Raw genomic sequence first — 25969 nt, forward strand, 5'->3', positions numbered from 1 at the left:
AATGACAGAAGCTGGATCCTTTTTCCTATGGAAAAGATAAGGAAAGAGGTAGAAGTATCTTTTTGTATAGCAATAGCACCTAGACTTACAGTATATACCACTTCAAGTGCTTTACAACTCTCTCTAAGCAGTTTACAGAGTCAGCCTATTTCCCCTAACAATCGGGTCCTCGTTTTACCAACCTCGGAAGGATGGAAGGCTATGTGGCTATGATCTTCACCAATAGTTCTTTATCAATAAAGAAACAAAGAAGAATCTTCTCATGCAACTTAGTCCATATTTCTTCCCCCTCCCATATATTTACAAGAAATCCATTTTTAGTTTTTTTTAAAAAAACAGGTAGACTACATCTTGTTTTGGAGGTTCTACTTTTCAGTTTATAACAATGTTTTAGTAATATCAGGCAAGTCCTGAAACTAATACTTGCTCTTTTTTATTTTTGTTCTCAAACCTAATAATTAAAAAAATATACGCTAGGGATTGTTTTCCAAAGCATGCATAGACACTTACTTTAGATTAACAGATTGTATAATTTCCGTATTGTTGCATCCTATTGGGTGAACCAGCAGTGAGAGAAATAAATGAGATCTCACAGCATGGCTAATGCAATTCTTCTCCCCCCCCCCTTCAACAATGTTAAAAACCACTGTCTGACCTCCATTTTGAAAGCTCTAGTTTTTTTCTTGCCAGGATTTCACCAAAAGCAATAAAAACTGAAAAATCCAGAGGGATTCATCTATTATTTCCTTCATATTTTTTTGTTTTCCAGCAATACACATTGTTTGTAAGTTGTCCAAAAAACCCCTTACTTCTACATGCCTTATGAAGGATTGGTCGCTATGCAACTAGAATACATTTTCTCTAATTATATTGTTCATTATCTCCGCCCTCTATTTTTTTTTAAATGTTGAATTATACACTAACTTCAAAAAGAATGATTTTTAGCCAGAGTGAATTTCAAAGGCTCACAGATTCTTTTTAGGATTTGATCTGAGCTAAAGCTCTTTATAATTGGCTTGACCACTCTTCTCACAAAATCAATACTGTAAAGTAAATATGTGATTTTTTATTTTTTTTACTTGGCTTGGTGGAATAGAAGGAATGTTCAGGAAGGAGAACATAACCACCTGGGGGAGCTATCTGTCTATTTGCAACACCCCTGGATTTGTAGACCTTCAACTTGAAAGAAAAATGGCTGAAATCTTGCAGCAGCAGCTCTTGAGAAATCTTATAACTTGAATTAGGGATGGGATTTAACAATCCAGTGAGATTTTAGTCTTTTTATGTTGAAAGAGCCGTGCCAGCATGGTTTACCATGTGAATGAACAAAAGGTTCAGAATATAATGTTGGGTCAGTGGGGAAATTCAATTTTTTTTTTACTACCTGTTCTGTGGGTGTGGCTTGGTGGGCGTGGCAGGGGAAGGATACCGCAAAATTTCCATTCCCACCCTAGTCTGGGGCCAGTCAGAGGTGGTTTTTGCCGGTTCTCCACACTACTCAAAATTTCTGCTACTGGTTCTCCAGAACCTGCTGATGTTGAGTAAGAAGTAGGATCACAGTAGAGGTGCTATATCTGTACATTACTCTGTAGGAAGTTATCACCCAGACCTCTCCCAGAAAAATGAAATATTGAAAAGGCAGAATATTTCTCTGGATGTGAAAAGGAAGAAACATGTTCTAAAAGACAGAATAGCTGCCAACAGCTTCCTGCCCATCCCCTTTTGTCAATGAGCCATTAAAGCCTGAGCTAGTCCACTTTACATAATAAAGAGTTCTCCCCTTCAGCTCCAGAGTGATGGGATTAAGGCATGATAATATTGGCCCTTTACCCAACTCGCCACATGGCATCTGAGAACTCAACCAAACCTGGATTCAAAATGCAGCCTGGATGGCCCAATGAGAGTCTGACAACCAATCAGAATACAAGCTCAAGATCAAAGGACAGAGAGGGCATAAAACCAGGGTCTCAGCAACTTAGCCCTTCCTTCTCTCTTCTTCCCCCAACATTAAAGCATGTGATCACCTTTTCTGTTCAGGACTCACGCCATGTGGTCTTGTCCACCATTAAAACTATCTTTTCAAGCAGCCTCCATGTCTCCAGTGTCTTTTTCCCCACTTGGAGCCGAACCCAGAAGGACATTTCTTCCAACTCTAAACCTTCGTAGAAGTCTATCCAAACCTTACATTATTCACTGCCAACTTGGTACTTTCCAAGTTGGCAGTGAATTCTCTTCTGAATGGATTTTTATTGAAGGCAAAGGAAATTTTTAGAGTTTATTGGTAAATATTTTTAACAAATCAGGAGTCCGATTTCTGAATTCTCTTCTGAGTGAAACCACTTGAACCACAGCCTTAGTTAAGATTAGAGCAGTAACATGCACAGGGCTTGGCACTTCACTATCAGTAGCCTCCTACACACCATTCCACATCCACAATATTGTCACATAACAAATCTGCTCTTCCAGATCGCTGAGGAAGTGCCAACATATGGAGCCAGCACAGAAAACAAACCCGAGGCTTCCAGTGAATGGAAGCAAGCAATTTAATGCAGCTCTTTCTCTCCCACATAGGCATAACAGAATGGCACATTTCAATATAGCAAACCACAGACTGTTAATGTGGATTCTAATATGGATTCAAGGATCAAAATGATTTGAGGGAGCACACTGAGGTACATACTCTGGTGGGGGCTAAGTAACATCACACCAGTGGTGGGTTTCAAAAAAATTTAGAACCTCTTCTGTAAGTGTGACCTGCTTTGTGGGAGTGGTTTGCCGGACATGTGACCGGGTAGGAGTGGCTTGGCAGTCATGTGACTGGCAGGGCCAACTTGTAAAATGTGGTGAAACTCACTTAACAACGCTCTTGCTTAGCAACCAAAATGTTGGCTCAGAAACTCTGGCATTTGAAGCATGCAAGTCTTAAAGCTGTCAAGTTACAAGACCCTTGCACCCCTAACCCTTTAGGGAAAAAACCCCAGCGGTGTTCAAACTTGACAGCTTTAAGACCTGTGGACTTCAACTCCCAGAATTCCTCCTCCAGTCATGTTGGCTCAGGAACTCTGGCATTGAAGTGTGCAAGTCTTAAAGTTGTCAAGTTACAAGACCCTTGCACCCCAACCCTTCAGAAAAAAAATCCCAGGAGTGTTCAAACTTGACAGCTTTAAGACGTTAAGGTTTAGATAGGACTCTTAAGAGGTGGGCGGGGCAATTGGTGAGCCAGCCAATCAGTGAGCGGCGGGTGGGGCAAGCATGGTGCGGACAGGAAGGAGGAGGGAGCTGGAACCGATTCTAATCAGCACTGTAGATTTGTGGAACCTCTTCTATAGAAGAGGTTAGAACTAGCAGGAACCCATCCCTGCATCACACCCATTCTTCACAGAAGCACATAAGATGTGGTGCTTGTTTGACATCATTCTAAAATACTGGTCTAGCTTTATATATATAGTACCTGCTAAATCTAGCGGGTAAAGGACCAAAAAAGTGTTCAGTTTAAAATCCAAAGTGCAAATGGGATGGCACTGGCATACATATGGCAGCCATGAGAAAAGAGACAATAGATAAAACAAAAGTCAAGGTGATTTTCAAAGGCATGCTTTGAAGGCGTGTGAACATACAAATAGTGGGACTTTATTTAAATTGATCAGGAGAATTAAAAGGTTTCTGTTGCTGATAGGTAATGAAAAGACCATTTTTTGCAGCAACCAACAGCATCTTATTGTTGGGGCACAGGAGAAGAATAGCAAAGGAAGTTCATCTTCAGATAATTAGTGTGAAATTGTATAGGGCTTAAGTGATTAAATCCAGCACTGAATTTGACTCAAAAATCAGATTGCTAGCCGTAGCCAATGGCAAGATACAGCATGATATGATTATATTGGCCAAGGAAAGTAATATAATCTAAGATTATGCACAAGGAGATGGACTTAATTCTTAATGGTTGATACAACCAGAAGCAGCAGAGAGAAGGTTAAGTTTTCAACGCAATTCCATTCTTAAAACAGGGGTGATCAGTCCAGCAGATAGCATAAAGCCACTGCATTAGGCAGCAGTTTTTGGAATGTAATGAGAAAGTAATAAATTGCTAGTTGTTTATTTTAATTTAGGGAGGGCAGGTTCTGAATATAAATAGATCAGTTCTGGAGTAGACATTGTACTTTGGTGGTAATGATGGAAGAAATGTCCCTCTGGGTTCAGTTCCAAGTGGGGAAAAAGACACTGGAAACATGGCGGCTGCTTGGAAAGATGATATAATGGTGGACAGGATCACATGGCTTGAGCTCTTGAACAGAAAAGGGGGATCACATGCTTCCAGATGTTGGGTGAAGAAGAAAAGAGAGCGAGATGCTGAAAATTCCTGGTTTTATGCCCTCTCTGGTCTTTGATCTTGACCTTGTATTTTGATTGGTTGTCGGACTCTCATGGGGCCATGAAGGGGCAACTCTTCAGGCTGTGCTTTGAGTCCACATTTGGTTGCCTTGTGGGCTGATATAATTTTCCCAGGTGCCTTGTGTTGAGTTTCTGTAGAAGGCTAATCCTACCTTTATTATGCAGAGTAGACAAGCTCAGGCTTTTTAATGGCCCATTGACAAAGGTGGGGGCTATTAAGTGTGAGTCTGTTTCCTGCCTAAAAACATGTTTCTCCATTTCTTATCCAGGGAAATATAATATTCTGCCTTTTCAATATTTCCCAGGATATTTCATTTTTCTAGGAGAGGGGTGGGGTTTTAACTTCCTACAGTAAGAGGGAGGGCAAAATTGGGTACAGATTGGTCAGTGATCAGGAATGATGAGAATTGTGTTCCAAAATCTGCAGAGTCACAGGCCAAGAACCTTATAATAACTGTGAGATCAGATCAACTTTCCTTGACTGACCAATCTGTGAGCTATTTTTCCAACCCCTTTTTCCAAGACACCAACCCTTTTTCCAAGACACCAAGCTGGGGAAGGCTAGATTAGATAATATAACATAAGGAATTGCTTCTGGCAAAAAGAATAAATGGTTCACTTAGTTCTTCTGATCGCAAGAATTTAATGTATTTTAAACTATCACAAACGGTTAAATCCTGATATTTCTATCCTGGAGGAGAAATGAGAAAATCAATCTTTAAAAACATTTGAAGTGTTACAGATTATCTGCGTAGAAAATTCTATAAAATAGAGCTACACACTTTCAGTGCTGCTGGCAGAGAATAGCTCCATTGTACTATCAAAGCGTGACAAATTCTGGCAGATTTTCAGGATGCTTCCTTGAGCTTTTATGAAGTGATTGGCTACAATAATTTTTGAAAGAATGCAGCAGGAACAAGAAGAAAAAAGACAGAAAGAAAATAACTGTGGTTTTTTTTGGGCACCTACAAATAATCCCCTTCTTCTTTCCTATTTTCTACATACTGTACATTTCTCCAATCACAACCAGAATCTTTCTGAAGTAGAGTTTAAGAAAAAATGGTGATATTTGTGGTCATTAACTTCCTCAATATCCAGTCCAGAAGGACAGTCTTAGAAAACAAGATACCATTGGAGACTGCAAACTTTGAAGGATCTTGGTTTGCAAGGGAAAGACTGGATATTTTTAAATACACGCAAAAACAACAAAGGAGTCCTAATCCCATCAAACTGGGCCCCTGTCCTTTCCATTCTTCTCCAAATAGCTTGGAAGTGATCCAAATAAGGAGGAGGAATGAAGGGCTTAGCTTCTAATTATTTTTGTTCATGGCTATGTTAGGAATATAATTCGGTTGGGTTGGCAATATATAAATCATGTAACAATGCTATACATGTTTCTTTAAATCAGTGTTTTTCAACCACTGTGCCGCGGCACACTAGTGTGCCGTGACATAGTGTAAGGTGTGCCGTGGGAAAAACACCTGCCTATAGTCAATATAGGCACAGAGTTAAAAAATTTTAACATTTTCTAATGGTGGTGTGCCTCGTGATTTTTTTCATGAAAAAAGTGTGCCTTTGCACAAAAAAGGTTGAAAAACACTGCTTTAAATCATGTTGTAAAATGTGATTGGTTGCTGTTTTCCTCAATCGGCCATAAGAGGGAGCCAGAATGATTGTTAACTCTCTGTTCGTTAGATGCTGGGCTGATCTGATCTTAGTGCCATGAGCTATTGTAAGTTTTGCAACTGCTAGCAAACTTTGAGTACTGAACTGATTATATGATTACTGGACTATGTTATTTGGATTATCCCTTAACTGCAAGACATTGATGACTGACTGAATTATCCGTGTATGACTTGGACTGTTTGATGGGCTCTGATACCTCTATTTCCATGACAGAAAAAAGCCTATTTAAACTGCAGTGTCTCTGTATGCTGGTTTGTGTTTTCTCCAACAACACTCTCATAACGCTTCGCTGAACGTACTCGCTCTTCCAACGGGGAGCTTACCTAACAGCTAGCACAAAATAAAGGTATTTGTGATTTACAGAGTATAAACCCTAAGATTAACACTTGGCAGAAGGGTCACAACTCTGCAAAAATTGATTTTTTTATTTTCTGTAGGGAAATCCAGAAAAGAAAAAGCTCTTGCTTTGACATCAGCACAACCTGGGGAAAGCTCTCTAGCCCCCACTGCATTTTATCTATTCTTCAAAGCACAAGAAACTGACCTGAGGCCTTCACCCTCAGGGGAATACTGTCTGCAGTACTCAAGTGTGAAGGAATCTGTTGCTTTCAGGTTGCTGGTGCTCCATCGGATAGTAGCGGTGTCCCAGCATATGGTGCAGTCTTCTGATTTTATTTCAGGAGTTGGAGGAGCTGTGAATATAGGGGGATATTTGCTGAGCCACAAGAAGGGTTACAATTGTGGGTTTGTACCAGGGATGAAATTCAGCAGGTTCTGGAGAACCAGTAGAGGAAATTTTGAGTAGTTCAGGGAACTGGCAAATACCACCTCTGGCTGGCCCCAGAGTGGGGAGGGAATGGGGATTTTGCAGTATCCTTCCCCTGCCACACCCACTAAGTAACACCCACAGAATCAGTAGTAAAAAAAATTGAATTTCACCACTGGTTTGTACACACCAGAAGTAAAAAATCCAGGTATTTTTCTCTTAACCTATTAAAAATCTGTACTTGATTGTTCGCTTTTTATTTTCATTACAGGTAGTCATCTCTTAATTATCACTTGTTCACTGGCCTTTAGAATTTAACATGGTGCTAAATGAATGGTGCCTGGGACCCATTCCAGTACTTACAATGCTTGCAGTATCCCATAGTTACTGATTATCATTTGTGATCTTCACTGCTGACTTCTGACAAGCAAAGTCAATGCCAACCACGTAATGTTGTGCTTAAAGATGGCACAAGAGTCACTTAATGGCAGAAATACAGCTGTTGCTAAGTGATGCAGTCACATGATATCACCCTTTACAACTGCATTGCTTAGTGATGGAATTCTGATCCAATTACCATTGTTAAGTGATGACTACCTGTATGATATTTCTCTCCTCTCCTTGTTAAATTTGTTACATTAACAACTGTTCTAAGGAATGATGGTCAAATAAGTTAAAGGTAAAGGTTCCCCTCGCATATATGTGCTAGTCGTTCCCAATTCTAGGGGGCAGTGCTCATCTCAGTTTCAAAGCTGAAGAGCCAGCATTGTCTGAAGACATCTCCATGGTCATGTGGCCGGCATGACTAAATGCCAAAGGCACACGGAATTCTGTTATCTTCCCACCAAAGGTGGTTCCTATTTTTCTGCTTACATTTTTACATGCTTTCAAACAGCTAGCTTGGCAGAACCTATGACAAGTAACGGGGGCTTACTCCGTTACGCGGCACTAGGGATTCGAACCGCTGAACTGCCGACCTTTCTGACTGACAAGCTCATCCTTAGCCACTGAGCCACCTGATGATAAAATAGTAGTAGGTATATTAAAGTGACGTTACCAGCTTTCAATCTTTTTCAGCAGCCCACTGCCTCAGCGGAAGGTAATTTTATATATTTTTATTCTTCTCTTTATTCTTCTCTTTATTTTTATTTGTTCTTCTTAATATAAATATTGGAATTATTTTACACAATAGATAATGAAAATAATACCAATTACCAATTAAAATGCATAAGCCTGTAACCTGTAATATTTTAACACATCCTCTAATCCTAATTACCACATTTAAGGCTGGGTATATTCCCAATTCTATATACTTTTATAAGGAAATAATCAGAGGAGACTTTTATATTATAAACTCTAACAGATGAGACAATACCATCTGAGTAAAACTTAAGACTAAGACAGAGTTATCTATTTGACACCCATCCAGGTGTAAATACAGAAACAACCTTCTCAAAATCTCATATTTTAGCCATTTTATGATATGTCCTTTGTACTTCCTTATATCCTTTGTATTTCCTTAGGGCACAGCTGTAAATATTGATAGAGAAAAAAATGTTTAAAAGACAGAACAGCTTACCAGTTCTAAATATGGATTTGTCACTGGGAAAACTACATCCTGCATAATTTACGGCCATGACCCATACGCTATAGCAGTGACCAGGTTCCAGATCCTCCAAAATGCAGTTGCTCTCTTTCACAATGACACGATATTCTTCAACAAAGCCTACAGGAAATAAAAGTAACATGTACACATGCAAGAAGCCATGGAAATGTGCAAATGTTCACTTCAACAGTAAGTGAAACATTTGACCAAACAAGAGTAGATTGGCAGAAAAGTTCTACATAGCAGTTGGAAAGGGAAGAAATGAACATGGGTCATATAACAAAGTGTCTCTCCATCCACTTGATGGTTTTTTTTAAATACTCTTCTTTTGGAAATAACACAAAGAAAAGAATTTAGACTCATTTATGTTTGGATTGATTTAAATTCTCCATTGGATGGAGTTCAATGTGGGAACTAAGCTCCCCTTTTGCGGGGGGGAGGGGGGGGCTTTCCAAGGTCAGGATCCCACCAACCATAAAAACTAGTTAGGAACCAAACAATCCCATATCTCTGACATGATCTCTTTCTGAACCATCATATTTTTGCTAAATTTATTTTTATTGTATTTTCTTTGTAGTCTGTAAACATAATAGCAAAAAAGTGCAATTTCTACAAACAAATACAGGTAGTCCCCAACTTATGACCACAACTGAGGCCAATTTTTTTTCTTGTTAAGTGAAACATGTTTTAAATGAACTTTGTTCCAATTTATTCTTACTACAGTTATTAAGTGAATCACTGAAATTGATACATTGTAGCATGGCTGTTAAATTTATCTGACTTGCCCATTAACTTTGCTTGTCAGAAGTTTACAAAAGAGGATCACATGACCCTGGGAGACTGCAACCGTCATAAATATGAACCACTAATCAAGCACCTGAATTTTGATCGCATGTCCATGGGGATGCTGCAACTGTTCTGCCTCTACAATATATACGGACGCAGACTTGGCTTGCCACAACTAAGGAGGGAGATAAGCAACCCCTTGGCTGGTAGCCCAGAAAGCTATCTCTATGAAACAAGGCTTGAACTCACGAAATTCTCCCAATCTTTCTCTACCGCTGGACCAGTAAATTGTTGTTTCCTGCAAAATTCTCCTCCCGTCACCCACCTATAAGCTCTCCGAGTGGCGCCAATCAGTAGCCACCTATTCCTATTTCCTTCTGTGACCCTTTTTCCAAAGTTGCTCCCTCCTCCTCGCAGTCCTACGCATACATATGTCAGGGACAGCCTCCCTCTGTTCTTCCTCACTGCTCCCTGACTCAGGCACCACCTGGTGGCCAACAGGCCTCTCTAGTCCCTGCTCTGACTCCAAACACCCCCCAGAGTGTTCCTCAACCTCCAGGACAATCCCATAGTGTTCATTGCTGTCAGATTCTACCAACAGCTCAGCCGGCTGCTGTTGAGCCACAACAGCAACTGCAGTAAGTGTGAAAAATGGTCATAAGTCATTTTTTCAGTGGTCTTCAGAGGTGGGTTCCTACCAGTTTGGACCGGTTTGGCTGAATAGGTAGTAACTTGGCGGCCTGGGTCACTGGAACCGGCAGCGACCCAGGGCTGCCACGCCCCCGAACTGGTTCTCCTATAGTGGTGCCATCTCGATTTTTGGTTCTGCGCATGCGCAGAACAATTTTCATTACAGAAATGTATTTTTCCCCTTTTTTAATATTTTGTGCATGCACAGACATTTTTAGGTGCAAATGCACTAATGCTTCGCTCGCACGCACAGATAATTTTTTGCACACCAAACCAGCAATAATGCCAGCAGCAACCCACCCCTGGTGCTCTTGTAACTTCAAATGGTCGCCAAATAAATAGTTGTAAGTCAAGGATTACCTGTGCTCAGTGATAATAACATAGAATAACTGAACTTATCAACAGCAGGCTACGTGAAAAAACAACTCCTCCTTAAACCTAGTAGCAGTAGAAATCCTGCTTAACAACAGTCTTAACTCTTCCTAGCGTGAAATTACTAACAAGCTCAGATTCCCTGAGGCAAAAAACACAAATTCTTCACACAATGTCAAAGAACATTCAAGGTGGTTTAACTACACTTGATGACATTGTCATTATTGTTATTATTTTGCTTCTGTAAATTCTCCTTCCCCCACCCCCAATCCCCATTCAGAAACACTCACACACCACTTTGCTCTTTGCTTCCTGGGGATTCCTCCATACAATAAACCTGGAAGAAATCTGCGAAATCGTCTTCATTCAGAGTCCAATAGACAGCAATCGAAGTGCTTGTAGCTGAGTTTGGATCCTGAGGCTGTAATTTTGGAGTATGTGGGACTAGGGGGAAAATGTAATCAGTTATAAGGATGTATGGTTCGGCCAAGTATAATTTTATTCTGTTTTTATAATCTTACATTTATTCTGACCTATCTTCATGTTTTTATGTTTTTTAAAAAAATTCTGCACTGCATTTCACATACATTTGGTACATTCTTAACTCTGTAACAGTGGTGGGATTCAAAAGTTTTTTACTACTGGTTCTGTGGGCATGGAGTGGCTTGGTGGGTGTGGCTTAGTGGGCATGGCAGGGGAAGGATACTGCAAAATCTCATTCCCTTCCCACCAGTGGTGGGTTCCTATTGGTTCGGACCGGTTCGGCCAAACTGGTAGTGGTTTGGCAGCCTGGGTTGCTGGAACCAGCAGCAACCCAGGCCTGTCTTGCCCCTGAACCGGTTCCCTGGACAGTGCTGTTGGCGCCACCATCTTATTTTTTGCTTCTGTGTATGCACAGAACAATTTTTATTGCACACGAATACAGCACGCATCAAGCACACGCGCTACGCACTTGACTCAACCAGCAGTGGTCGCCTGCCGGAACCCACCCCTGCTTCCCACCCCATTCCAGGGGAAGGATACTGTAAAATCCCCATTCCCTCCCCACCCCACTAGCCTGCTTTCCAGCTCCTTTGTCCTGTGCAGGACAACAGAAGAAGACCCAGCAAATCAGCTGGGACTCAGGAGGCAGCAAAATAGTGGGGGGGGGGAGGATATTGCAAAATCTCCATTCTCACCCTACTCTGGGGCCAGCCAGAGGTGGTATTTGCCGGTTCTCCGAACTACTCAAAATTTCCGCTACCAGGTCACCAGAACTGGTCGGAACTGGCTGAATACCACCTCTGCTCTGTAATCAAGGGGAACTTGAATCTAAAATTCTGCTTCCCAACTCAAATAGAATGTTGAGTAATGCAAATTACGTAAATTCACAAACCGAACAAATCTCTCACTTTCCAACTTTTTTCACTTTTCTAATATTGAGCAGAGTATGTACCAACAAGATTTTGGTACATTCATTATTATTCCTTTTTACTTTTTTATAGGAACATGGGATTGGCCTAAGACTTTTCACTGATTGAGACACAGAAAGCATCATTTTTTTCATCCCACATTTTGAAATCAGATGGATAAATGGTTGAAATGTATTTCTCCATTGGACTATTGCTCTTTATGGTACAGTAGTACCCTGGTATTCATCATTAATTAAATTTTCATGTCAAAATGTGTTCAGCCCCAAATTCAATAAGTTTCAGAGCAGTTGAGTACCAATGTGTCACTATATCTGAAACAACACCCTAGTTTAGGAGATCTGGCCTAGCTGGGGGTTAGAAGAGAGTAAAAGCTTGCCTTTACTAGCTTCTGTAACCTGAGATCTAATCACCCTCTGCCTACTAGTGAGGCTGGGCCGGAATAAATAAAATTAAACGACCCAATTTTATACATCATCACTAGAGCTCAAGCTGTACAGTACAGTCACATAGTAGAAAATGCCTTCAGGGAAAAGAACAAAAGGATGTGTGTGGTGATTTGTAGTTTGGCCTTCAGAAAATATGTATGCTACAAATACACAATAAGGTTTAAAGTTGATAAAGCTGCCTGCCAAGGCACTCCCTAAAGACATGGGAATTTAGCTTAGTGACTATACTAGGAATACTTGGATAGAAAAATGCTACTGTATTCAAATATTGATGCGTAATTTGTCTTGGAAACAAATAGAGAGCTAGCTATTTATGGAGAAATGACAACATCAGTATAACTTGCTAGCATTCTGAAGGAAACTAAATGTGTAAGAAATGGAAATGTTGAAGGAGTAGTTTAAAATTGTCACACCTCAACATTAAACTTCTTCACGCCACATTTTCCCCCCTCTCTTGGTAGATTTGTACTGGATGGAAGAAGATTTTCCCTACTCAGCCACTTTTTAAGTTACTTTCTGACACAATCATGAGGTTTTTTGGCAGCAAAAAACCTGCTGACACTAGCAGATTCCTTGTGATTAAAGCAAAGAGCTCCCTGACATTCATAATATGCTTCCTTCCCATTACTGAATACAAACTAGCTTATTTGTTTCCTGGAAATGCAGCAGCTACTTCAAAGGCAAGAGAATGGGAACATGATTAGGTGCCACATTGAAAGCATTCCTGATTAGATTGTCTACTGTTTTCCTGTTCAATAGCAGTTACAGGTAGGAAGTACTGTAAACCAATCAAGGTCCAGTACTGAAAAAAAGGACTGGCCATTTCTCCAATGAAAACCCTTTCAGGTTTATTAGGCAAATAATTTGGGGGGACAGGAGATATTACAAGATATACAACCTCAAAGCCCCACAGCTGCAACCTTATACTGTCTACCATGGACCTTACCCCATTCCTAAGAGATCCGTAAAGGGGGCGTGCATAAGCGCACCATTCCTGTCCTAGTGCCCCATTTATTTGTACTCATTTCCTTTGTTCATATCCATGTTTATATTTATACAGTATCTGTTATCTTGTACATGTTTGAGAAACTAACTAACTAAATTAAAAATAAAAGTACTGTTACTCCCTCCCTGTAGAACAGGGTGTCACGCCCACCCCTGGTTTAGCAAAGGGGGGGGGAGTTGCAGGACGTCACATGACACCAACGTGTCATCACGAGTTTGCCACCCCTGCTGTAGAACATCTTACTCAGAGGTGAGGCTGGACCTCACTATTCTGGCCTTCCAAAAGAATGTTTAAGACTATTGTGGAGGACTCAAAAGTAGTGGGCGGTCCTGTGGAGGGTTGATGCCTTGAAGATGCTCTCAGTACTTGTACATTGTTTGTAAGGATTTTTATGGTCTTTTTCAGAGACCGCTCAGAGTCACATATACAATGAGATGGGCAGTGAATATATTTGATAAGCAAATAAAATTAAAAGCCAGTATTTTCTTCTTAGTGTTATTACACCCAGTGAGATTCCCTTCTTGGTCAGCCCTTCTGCAGCTATACTTTTAAAAACCTTAAATTACAAGTCACAGATCTGTTGCATTTAGTTGCCAATTCCATTGTCATTTGAACTGAAGAATTTTTTAAAAAAATCTACATATCGGCAAAGCAAAAGGAATATGTATAAGGCCTCCGCCACATGATGTATAGAAATATGTATAAGGCCTCCACGGTGGAGAGTCTTGATTTTTTAACTGTTCTCTATCGCTAACTTTGAGGGGGGGTGGGATTTTTGGTTTTTGGTGGAGTGATTGGGTCAGCTTGGGAAATGTAAAAACTTTTCAATGGATGAATGTTCACATACCATGAAGGGTCATGTAATTCAGAACAAATTGGGGTGGGTGGGATGGGGAGATTAAAACGAATGTTACCCTCTTTACTGTTGACCGAGTTACACAACAACATTGATCCAAAAAAGTGTGCTGGGCAAGGCTGGCTAGAGGCTCTAATGAGTAATCTTTCTCCGTGGATGCACATGTTTCTGATCAATAATCAATAACTCTCTTCTCACTAGCACAACCAAACTGAATCACAGCAGCCTCTGTTGGGATTGCAATTCATTTTTTTCTTCCCCTCAAGTCTGTGGAGCACTGATGACGTTTAGATTCAAGCAAGAACACAAGAGTGAAAATCTATAAGCAGGCAGCTCTATTGATGGAACTTTGGTTCTACAATGTTCCTTTTAATATTTAAGTGAAAATTGCTTGATTTTTTTCTTACCTGCATTATCCTATAGCTCTTACACTCCTGACTACATTTCTTTTTGTTTTTAAAAGAGGGGACAATTGCGTCTAGCCTCCTATATGGAGGTATCACATTAACCAAGACAAAAATGAGCTAATGGATTGAAGCCAGATTTTCTTTTAAGCATCATGGATAAACAGATTGAAAGAAATCATTTTATATATGACAATGCTGGTGACACGTTGATGTGCACAGAGGTGGAACGATGCGCAAATTCTCACAAAGAAAAAGTGGATTGTGAAATTAATGGAACTGGCAGAGATGGCAAAACTGATTACTTTGATGAAAGATAAAAGTTTATCTTACTTTGTTACTAAATGGAGACCACTTTTGACTTTCTTGTTTGAGAAAGATGAAAATGTTTTAGTTTTAGAATCTGATAGTTACATATGTTAAGTTTATAAATATATTGTGTGATATATATATCTTATGTGATATATATCACATAATATATTGTATATTGTATAAGGTTTATGTTTAAATTTTGAATAAGCAATTATCATGCTGTACAGTTTTAAGGGGTTGTTAAGTTTGTATGTTGTTTTAATTGAGAATGAAAGTTTCTTACTGTATATCATTTGTATCTGTATTGAAGAAAGTCAAGAATCAAATTTCTTTTCTGTTGTTGTTCACTTTCTAACTTTTCCACCTTTTGATCCCCCCTTCCTTTTTTACTCCTTTTTATCATTGTTATTTTGTTTTTTATCTTTCTTTGAAACTTTATAAAGTTATCTAACGATTAAAAAAAGAATCAGAAAGGAACAAGAATAATGTAATAGCAGAAATGCTAGAGACAGGATAACTTCCTATTTATTTAATTCCTCCTCAGCAGTGAATCTTACTGGGTTATGAGCCCAGAGATGAGGAACATTGTGCATCTGGGAATCTTACCAGCAATTTAATGTACCATCACCTAAACTGGGTCTCTTTGCACACTTTTTTTTTGAAGTTACATCACTAAATTACACTAAGCACTTTCACTAGATATACTACCAAGGGAGTGGAGCAGTGGTGGGTTCCGGCCATACAGGCCAGTACGGCCATACCAGTAGTAGCAGGGAGCAGCTGACAGCGTACCGGTATGGTGGCTCATTTGGCCCACCCACCCACCCGCGGTCTCTCATGATGTATGCTAAAAGAGGTGGGATATGTTAGTTCAGCAATAGTTGCCCTCTCGATATTTTTGCCCTTCTGTGGCTGGTCAATGATAAGAGACAATGGGAGTTTTAGTTTAATAACATCTGAAGGGCCACTGATTGCCTATTTTTGGACTGAAGACTTATTTACAATTATGATTTCAATTTTTTGAAAACATCTCTTGCATGTCAATTTGGATTTTTTTTTCTTTTTGAAGCATCTGGTAGTAAAAAATAAATTTTGTTAAATGAAATATCAAATGGAGTAGAAATGATTCGATTGAAAGAGGGGCAGTGGCATCAGAAGGGGAAGGATTAGCTTGTTCCTTCCTGGCAGCAGCCTTCTCCCACCTTGAAAAGGCCTTCCTCCTCATGTTCTTTTGCATATCAATTTGGGAGCACTTAAAAAAAATAAAAGTGAATTTGGTCTTTTCATCTAATGTGTCTTTATTCACATGGAGTCCATTATATAATGATTGATCCAGCTTCCCTTGTTAATATGAATAAAGAGCATGCTGTTCTTTCTCCAGCTTTCTTCCCCACCATAATCTAAATACTTAGGCACAATCAGCCTTTGCTTCAACCTCAGCTGATTACTAATTACATGCACAAGCTTGCAACTCCAGATTTCCTTTCCCAACACGTTCCTTTTTGAGGCATTGATATATTCTCAACACTCTCGTGGAATGGTTTGAAGGGCTTCTTACCAGGCATGAGTTGTAAAGTCCTGTCGTTATTTGTAAAGCCACCCGCACATGGTTCAAACTGTGAGAAAGCAGCAGGCATCTTTTCCAAAGTCACAATATTTTCCACAGTGGAAAGTAACCTATACAAATGAAAATATATACATACACCTCTTTAGAAGCATTCTAAGAATATCCGGCTAACGGGGCCTACAATTTCCTAGATCAGGCCTGTACAAATGATGAGTCATCAGTCCAAACACTGCTTAATTAGCCATTTATAGCCACTCACTAGTAAATAGCACTCCATTTATTGCATGATGTTGGCACTCTTAAGAATAGCACGTGGCTCAGTAGGAAAGAAATCTCCAGCCCAGCAACAAAGAAAAGATGAGATCTAAAGAAGCCTTGAGATTTAATACATGTCACATGCAAAAGCAAATTAGGTCTGTACTAATCCTGGTTCAGTTTTTTTTTTAAGATATATATTTTCCCCTTTAAAACAGTGTTTCTCAATCTTAGCAATTTTACAATGTATGGATTTCAATTTCCAGAATTTCCAAGCCAGCATGAAGAGTTTGATAGGATTTTTAAACCATATTTTTAACCAATAAATAACAGCTTAGTTCACATAACATACCAAGCAAAACAAACAAACAAACCATATTATGACTTAGGATAATGCATATACCAAATTCTTACTTACTTGCTCAAATATTCATTGTTATTCACAATAACGTTTGATATCTTGGTCTAGGTAAAGGCAGAGCTTGACTCTAGGGGATGGTGCTCATATCTATGTCTTAGTTGAGGAGGCTAGAGTTGGCACTTCAGTGGTCATGTGACCAGTATGATTATATGCTAAAGCTCATGGAACACTGTTACTGCCCACCGAAGTGGTACCTATTTATCTACTCGAATGTGCATGCTTTGAGCTGCTAGTTTGGTAGGATCTGGGGCAATTAATGGGAGCTCATCCCATCATGTGATGCTTGGTTCTTGAACACAGGCTGCCAGCTTTCTAGCTGATAAGCTCAGCATTTTTAGCCACTGAGCCATTGCACAAAAGAGACCACTAACCATAATTTCTTAGAAGTGTCCGGTTTGTCTAAGAAATGATGATTTGGCTTTACACAGTATATTTCAACCAATAGCTAAAACAATTCTGAGTACGCTTTTGAAAAGAATTGAGTCAGATTAAATTTAGAATATTTTAAGGAATCATTTCTCTCTTTCGTTCCCATCAATGTTCCTGTGTTCCTATAATGCACTAGTCTAAATTGTAGGTAGTTGATTTTAATCAATCCAACTTGACTATTTCAGTGATTAAGTTTAAGTAAACCACAGTTAACTTGTTATGCATATATAGTTAAATTATATGGGGAATTCTGGGAGTTGAAGTCCAAGAACATCTGGGAAAATGCCTTCGACATTTTCAGGTATCAAAAAAGAACATGTAACGTTTACCTCCTCATTGCTATACTTTTTACCTACAACCTTCGCCTCCTTCCACAGCCTTTATGGCCACTCACCCCTCACACCCAGCCCAGCCCAGCCCAGCCCAGCTACAAGCAGTAAAAGCACAGGTGAATGGTAGAAATGTAGAACAGCTACCATATATACTCCAAAACCTTCTTTGAAAGGGAAGGACTAGTGACCAGACCTAACTGTCCAGTTCTGAAGCACAAAGATGTTAAGGTCATAATGAAAAATACAGAGACTGAAAGAATAAAATTTTAAATTTTAAATATTTGTATATATGACAGAAAATAGGTTGAGCAAGGAGGAAATTTAACTGATGCCATAGTTGCCATATAAAGGAGCTAACAGCATGGAGCTCATATCAAAAAAGGAGGTGGAAACAAAGGCAAACAGAATTGGAAGCTATTAACTCTTATGTACAGGCAGAAAAAAGTTTAACGTTTTTTAACTTTAAGACAAGTATCAGAGAACCTGTTTATGCAAAATAATGGTGTGTCATCATTTAAAAGCAAAGAATTACTCTTGAAATAGGTCAACTGTAAACACTAAAGAATTTGCATTTCATGTAGACAAATAAAGGCTGAAGAGGAAAGTTGCAGTGAAGTTTTTACACAAACATACACATACACACAGGCCCAAAGATATATCTGCCATCATGCCTTTATTCTGGATACAGTAAGGTCGAGATGGTTGTTATCCTATTAATTGCAAGGTCAGATGGCATTATTGTAAATGTTTTAGAATGTAGCATATTTTTGGGATTATAAGACGCACTCCCCCCCCCACAAAAAAAATGTGGGTGGAAATGTCTGTGCATCTTATAGAACAAATATTGTGGCAGGGGGAGGGGGCTGGTGCGATGCCAATCAGCTGTTCTAGGTGGCGGAGATCATTGCTGCCACCACCTATTGCCACCGCTGCTGCGGTGATCACTGGTGATCAGGCCGCTGTAGCAGTATGGATCACAATTAATATTAAGGTGCAAAGAAAAATGTACACATCACAATTCTTATGTTGCTACATTATATAAAAAAATAAAGAAACAACAACCCCCTCCAGACCATACAGTGTCAAACTCAAAGGTCCGGGAACCAGATCCAGCCCATAGGGTGCTTAGACATGCAGGGCTGCCCTAGAAGCAGCAAAATATTGGCCCACGGTGGATCTGCCAGCAACAATGGAGCTTGGGAGGGCCACGTGCAGCCCTCCTGAGCTCCATTTTCCCTGGCAGAGAATTGCAGGAAGCCGTCGCAGCCAAAAATGAAACTCAGGACCTCTTTTCGCTGGCAGAGTGCTCGGGCCACCACAGGCATCCCCAACACAAGTGATGTTAAGCTGGCCACACCCACCCTGCTCGCACACCCCTCCCCAGCCCCCCTGAGGTCACATATAACCCTGATGTGGGCCTCAATGAAGTTGAGTTTGACACCCCTGGCTTAGAACAAAATGGGAAAACAATGCTGAGGAATGTATAATATATTTGAAGCGCAAAAGGACACTTGCTGTCTATTAAATATGGGCAGATTACTGCAAAATCTACCCCCTTTAGTATCTATGTTAATAGAAACGTATTTATCCATATATTTTTTTTAAAAATGCAAGCAATTTCATAACATAATAACTTCTAACATAAGGAGACTGTATTCCCCTGATTTATGTCATTCTTAATGTAAGTTGGCCAAGACCTTACATGCTCAGTGTTAAGTGTTCTTTGCCATTTAAATCTTTTTGATGCTCTCTTTTCAAATGCAAATTTCACTATTTTAAAACTCCTTTTGAACAACACATTGCCTGATGGTTACATGCAATATTCAGTATGATACCTCTTTTTCCAGAAACCTTTTATAGGAGGAAGATGAATACTAATAGAGTTTGTTGAACTATGAAATCTTCTGTGAGCAGAACATCCAGATTTATTTCCAACAAGATCCATGAAACAATTCTTTTAAACCTCTATCGGTGAGGGATATTTTCTATTTCCTCCCACTCCCACTATCCTATCTGAGTTGTTGAGGTTTTTTCTTTTAACTTTTTTTTAAATTTCAAAAATCTGCAAGATTTCTTGGCTGAAAAGCAGCAATAGATCCAAAGAATTTGCATCTACAGCAGGAACAATTTTGGCATTTTTAGATCACCTTTCAGTTTTCTGGAAAACATATGGGTTCCCAGATCTTTTGGAAAGTCATATAAAATAGTATTTTGATTAAAATTAATTGATGGGAGAGTCCTTGTGAAAATATCCTTAAGCAATATATAACTAATACCTAATTATTCTGATACAGGAATCAGAAATAAAAGGACAAATTCATACTTAATTGGAGTTGGAGTTTTCACTGGTCAAAATTTAATTATTTTACCAAACTAGCATTCAGAATCATTTTCATTAACATTTCATCTAATATAGTAATTAAATCAACAAAACCCGAATACTAATGAATATTGACATTTTGCAGAATGCAACTGGAATTTTAAAATAGATTTTATATAATCTCAATAAATGCCCACTTTGAAATGCTCTGCAGATGCTATTGAAAATGGAATGGAATTGTATCATACTAGTTTGTATCATACTAGTTGTATTATACAATGGAATTGTATCATATTAGTATTTAAAAGCTGAGTTATAAAATTCATGCTGAATATTTTCAACTCTTGACTATCACTGCCAAGCACACCATATTTTTTTTTGTTCCATCGAGACTTTTCTAAAATGAGATATTTATACTGGCAACATGCCTCCAACAGACCTTGACAGGATTAAAGTATTAAAACATGCTCATCCTAATTCTCTCCACAATGCATCAAAGCTACATTTCAAATACCTTTTATTTATTTCTTCAGATGACTAAAAGAGGGAAGAAAGGGATTAATTGATTCCTGTTATTCAACATACTGAATATAAAACATGCAAGATTTTGTTTACTGACATGCTCCACATGTATCAGAGCAGGATTTCCATTTTTTTAATAGAAATTTTGTATATCTGTACCAAACCCTAACCTCCAAATTTGCAAAACTGAAGGAGAAACAGTATCCTAGTAATTCATATAGGGACCTGAATTAAATAATCACTACTAGCAGCGGTTAAGCCTTGGCAAGCTTAAGTTAGAGTATTCTATATTAAGAAGATTCCACCCACACATCCTTCACCCTTTCATTTTATTTTACTTTTAATTATATACATTACAAGAACATAGATCTAGATGTTTCCAAACTGATGACTTCCAATTATGTTGGACTACATGTTGGTGGCTGGGAAAACTGGAGGTGTTTTCTTTTTAGATTCTTTTTTTTATCCCACTTTATTATTTTTATAAATAACTCAAAAGCAGCAAACATTCACTTCACAATCCTGTGAAGTGAGTTGGGCTGAAAGAGAGTGATTGACCTAAAGTCACCTGGTGGCTTTAAAACTCAGTTTCCTTAGACTGTTGCCTTAACTGCTGTCCCAAACTGCACTTTAGTTTTAATTTAGTTTAGTGTTTTTTAAATTTGGTTTTCTGCATTAGTTGTAGCTGAATGCCAAATTGGAGGAAACAGATCTTTCTTTGTCTGCAAAACAAGCTTGCTACTTGAATGGCAACAATGGATAGAAGAATAATTTGAGGTCGTCGGTGGTTGTCTGAATTTTTGAAGCCTGATGAATAGAATAGAATAGAACAGAACAGAACAGAATAGAATGGAACAGCTTTATTTGGCCAAGTGTGATTAGCACACAGAGAATTTGTCCCCGGGACAGAAGCTCTCAGTGTACATACAAAACAACAAAGTAATAGTAAACATAATAATGATACCAATAAGAGAAGGAGTCGAAAAGATGAGAAGCATAACAGCAATACAGCCATACTATATGGGTAAATATACTTAGACATAAGATAGTGCTGTGGGAATTAAGTGTTCAGTAGAGTAATGGCACAAGGGGGAAAAAAACTGTCTCTGGTTGGCATGCAATGTCCTGTAGTGATGGCCTGAGGTAAGGAAATGAAACAGTTTACGTCCAGGATACGAGGAGTCTGTAGATATTTTTTCAGTCCTCTTTCTGACCTGTGCAATATAAAGGTCCTCAATGGAAGGCAGGGTGGTTGCAATTATTTTGTTTTTCTGCAGTCCTAACTATCCGTTGAAGTCTGTATCCGTCCTGTTTGGTTGCTATACCAAACCAGACAGTTATAGAAATGCAAATGACAGACTCAATAATTCCTCTATAAAACTATATCAAAGCTCCTAGGGTGGTCTGAAACTTCTGAGTCGATGCAGGAGAACATACTTTGTCATGCCTTTTTTATGATGGTTTGGAGATGCCCTTTACAAATCCTGAGAGATTATAGAATCTACAAACTTTAAGGACTTTACTCTTGATACTGTGTTGTTTAATATAGTAAGAGGTGGTCGAATAGGAGATCTCCTCCTAAAATCCACGCTCATCTCTACAGTTTTAAATGTGTTCAACTCCAGATTGTTCCGGCTGCACTAAAGAGCCAGTTGTTCAACCTCCTGTAACTTGATGTACTGTATATCAAGTTACAGTAAAATAAAAATAGGGACTTCCAGTCTCCCTTAACACTTCAAAGTGTCTGTCCTTAATGAATTTGGAGATTAAGCCTAGGACAATCCCACCAGTGATGTTAGGAAGTATGCAAGTACAACATAGAAGAAACTCAGGAGAATAATATAAGGATGGAGACTGTATAACAAGTTTTTTTTAATTTGATGTATCTGGCAGGGAATTTTAAGTGTTGTTGCTCCCACACAAGCTATCTCATGGCAAAAATCCTATGAATATTACTTCAAAATTAAGCACCAATTACTTGATCAACCAATGGCTCTAATTCCTCAGTTAATGTATAGGATTATAGCCTCAAAGGTCTTTCCCAATTATGAGCCTGCTGATAAATAATAGCCAGTCTGCTTCCATGAAGAGCTATGTAGCAAAGACTATCAATAATTGATTTTTTTCCATGATCCCAAACTTTGGGAACATAATATAGCTTTGCACGACTTACCTTTAGGAAATCAAAATCATCAATTTCCTCAGTTTCCTTTATTATCATTTCTAGTGTCTCCTTTGCTGTATCGATATAGTCTTGAAAAATAACCATCTGTTCATAAAGATATTCCATTTTTGTGTTCTTTGCTTCTTCAAAATTCTGTGACTTTCTCTCATGGTGACCAAATACCATCTTTACCACATTTTCATTTTGCTCTTCTAATAACTTCTCCTTTTCCTTACAGTTGTCCTAGGAATAGAAGTCAGAAGAAAACATAATATTCTTGCATGAAACATTAAATGAAATTTCTTTGTAAATGTTTCTCTTTTAGGAGGAGAGACTTCTAAGCTACTTTTCCAGGTAAAAATCTTCAAAATAATACTATTGAGCACATTCAACCAAAGCAAGACTTCACAATGTAACTTGGGCATTTGGTTCGATTTTCAATGGGTTCTTACAGTTAAGAAGACCATTATATTGCATCTTATGAGGGGAGACGTACTAGATGTGGTCAAAAATGTAAAATGCCATCCATAATGGTGTAATCAAAGCTATGTTTTGTTTTTATCTATGTTATACTAAAAAACAGGCTGTGCCCTGTGGACTCACTTGTATCTTGTACTTCCACATAATAGAAGTTATGGTTTTCTTCCACATGAAACTTTTTAGGCATTTGAAGAAGGGCTTCATACTATGTCTAAAAGATTTATTGGGAAAAAATACTGATGTAGAACAAAAATCTTGTTGTTCTACATCAAGTTTTTCTGACAAGATAGAGTTGCTATCAAAGTAAATTTACAATTATTTGGAAAAAGATGTTTCACTGGAGCTACAAAATAAATTGGCTGATGTTTTAAAATTCAAAAGGGAAATACAAATGATTGACCAAGACAATTTTTTTTCCTATTGGATTTACAAAAAGAGCTTATTAAAGCCTTAAAGAACTCTGTACAATGGGACAAAGAAAAGAAATTAAATCCTATGATAATATTTAAATGATCTAAAGACAAAAAGGAAAAGGAAGAAATATATAATTGGTTTAATTGATCAAATTAAAACAAAATGTGTTATGACATCTTGGGATGAAGAGATAATTGTTTATAAATTTAGAAGAGACATGGTGTCACAAAACCTGTTTACACTTATTATGATATAGGATGGAAGTCATTTTTAAAATTCTCTTTCCTTTTTTAAGTTTAGTTGGTATTAGTTTTTATCAATATAATCAAAATTCTTAAGAGAAATATATATATTCAAAGAAGAACAGCTTCACACATATGGCTAAATAACAAATCACTGCCAAACATATGATTACAATAGTATTAAACCTAATAAATAGATATGGAAATCACAATGCCTCGGTTCACACAACAGACTAAAAACCCAAAGCAAACATACTATATTATGACTTAGTATGTTATACGAATCCAGGAAAGATAATCCTAATTTCTTGTCAATTTTTTTCTCAAGGTTAAAAATACAGTAATCCAATTCCCCCTCTCTTCATAAGATATTTATTCATTTCCAGTGTTCTGAACTCATTGTTTTGAATTCATCCCAAGTAATCTGAATCCTTTTTACATTGTGGTGCATAAAACATGCACTATGTTCAACCAACAAAGTAGAGATATTGTCCAATATGTGAGCTAAGTAACAACATTTTGGCTAGTTCATATCACAAATAAACAAGTCATAAGATGACTTCAAGGGCTGTGTGAGCCCTACATTGTGAGGCATGGTAAAAGCCAGCCCTGACTAGCAGAATGATTAAGCAAACTAGTAAGTTCTGTCTTAACTAAAACAATGGCACCCATTCAGCAGGTTCCTTCCCCAACCTACCTCTAGAGTGTTAAACAAAGCTTCTATTTCACTGACACATCCTTCAATTTTCAAAGATCTTTGTTGCAAAACATCTAAGAATCCATTCAACTGGCCCTGAAAGAGATAATATATATATATTTAAAATCATAATTGCCTAAAAAAGATTTATAATGGTTTCATGCATAGAATCGGTTGCTAAAAATTGTTTAAGCTTTCATGAAAGGTTTCTCAAAAGCCATCATTGCATCACTGATACACAGCAAGAGACAGGCTCATTGGCAGTCCTGAAATCCTCACCTCGGAACTGAGGTCTGAATGAAATATTCATTTCATGCTATTGACCTACATGCTTGTTTCCTAAGAAGTAGGACGTATTGTTTTGGACTTACTATTGTATATTGTATGTGCTATTGTAGATATACTACATTTTTTTTCAGTTGTATTGGGTAGTATTTTTTAATAGCACATGAATCAAAATGCAAAATCAGGAGATTTAAACAAATTGTTGTGAAGAATCTATTTGGCAATAAGATCCATTAAAGTAGAATTAAAATGTGTGCTTCATGTCCGTCCGTCCTTCCTTCCTTCCTTCCTTCCTTCCTTCCATCCATCCATCCATCCATCCATCCATCCATCCATCCATACATCCATCCATCCATCCATCCATCCATCTTCCTTGAAAGCCTTTGTCTATTTAACCTGTTTTTTCCAGCTTTGTGTCTCCAAATAGTACTTCTGCTTTGCATTAAAAAAAGTTATTTATTTTAAATTAATGCCCCAGATAGCCCCCAGTTTTGTAATGGTAGCAGAGGTGGGTTGCTCCTGGTTCAGCCCAGATCGGGCGAACCTGTAGTAGCGCCAGCAGGAGGCACTGCCCACCCACCCGGATGCTTCTGCGCAAGCGCAGAAACGTTCCACAGAAGGCACACAGAAGTGTGCACAAAGCAGTAGGAAAGAAATTGGCAACCCACCACTGAATGGTACATGTAATTATATAGAACCAATTAAGTAGGAAATGTATGTATCAAAGCCCAAGGGACAAATCCTTCACACCTATACAGTATCTGACTTTCAACAATTGCCGAAAGTCTGTCAGACAACCAGTTTTTAAATGCACCAGAGATTGATCTGAGCTGTTTTGACAGTTTTTGGATCTATTTGAACATTTAGGATACTCTGAGCACAGGATGTTTACAAGTTTACAAGGCTGTAGACTTCACAATGAACCAGCAGCCATTAGCTGAGTACAAGGCATTGTCAAACCACCAGTACTTGTCATCCAATAATTGATCAGATCTTTCCCCTCAGTTCTGTGTTTAAATGAAACTCCTTCACCCTCTTCACAAAATTAAATGGAAATAAACAGCTAATATACAGTATCCTGTTTCTATGTGTACTGTTTTGACAAACTTC

General features: G+C 38.4%; 1 protein-coding gene across 1 annotated transcript in view; it reads right to left on the reverse strand.

Moving 5' to 3' along the window:
- CMYA5 (cardiomyopathy associated 5) overlaps positions 1–25969 on the reverse strand; it is a 64248-nt gene that overhangs the window by 14978 nt on the left and 23301 nt on the right. Inside the window, exons 4-10 of the mRNA XM_087715602.1 lie at positions 24575–24670; positions 22751–22984; positions 20570–20592; positions 16290–16408; positions 10590–10739; positions 8421–8567; positions 6620–6767 (exon numbers count right to left, since the gene is read on the reverse strand). Coding sequence (XP_087571728.1) covers positions 6620–6767; positions 8421–8567; positions 10590–10739; positions 16290–16408; positions 20570–20592; positions 22751–22984; positions 24575–24670 — 917 coding nt within the window. The remainder of the gene's footprint in view (positions 1–6619; positions 6768–8420; positions 8568–10589; positions 10740–16289; positions 16409–20569; positions 20593–22750; positions 22985–24574; positions 24671–25969) is intronic.

The sequence above is a fragment of the Thamnophis sirtalis genome, unplaced genomic scaffold (genome assembly GCF_051295495.1).
Source record: "Thamnophis sirtalis isolate CommonGarterSnake01/CBP01778 unplaced genomic scaffold, rThaSir2_p1.2 scaffold_5, whole genome shotgun sequence".
Lineage (NCBI taxonomy): Eukaryota > Metazoa > Chordata > Lepidosauria > Squamata > Natricidae > Thamnophis > Thamnophis sirtalis.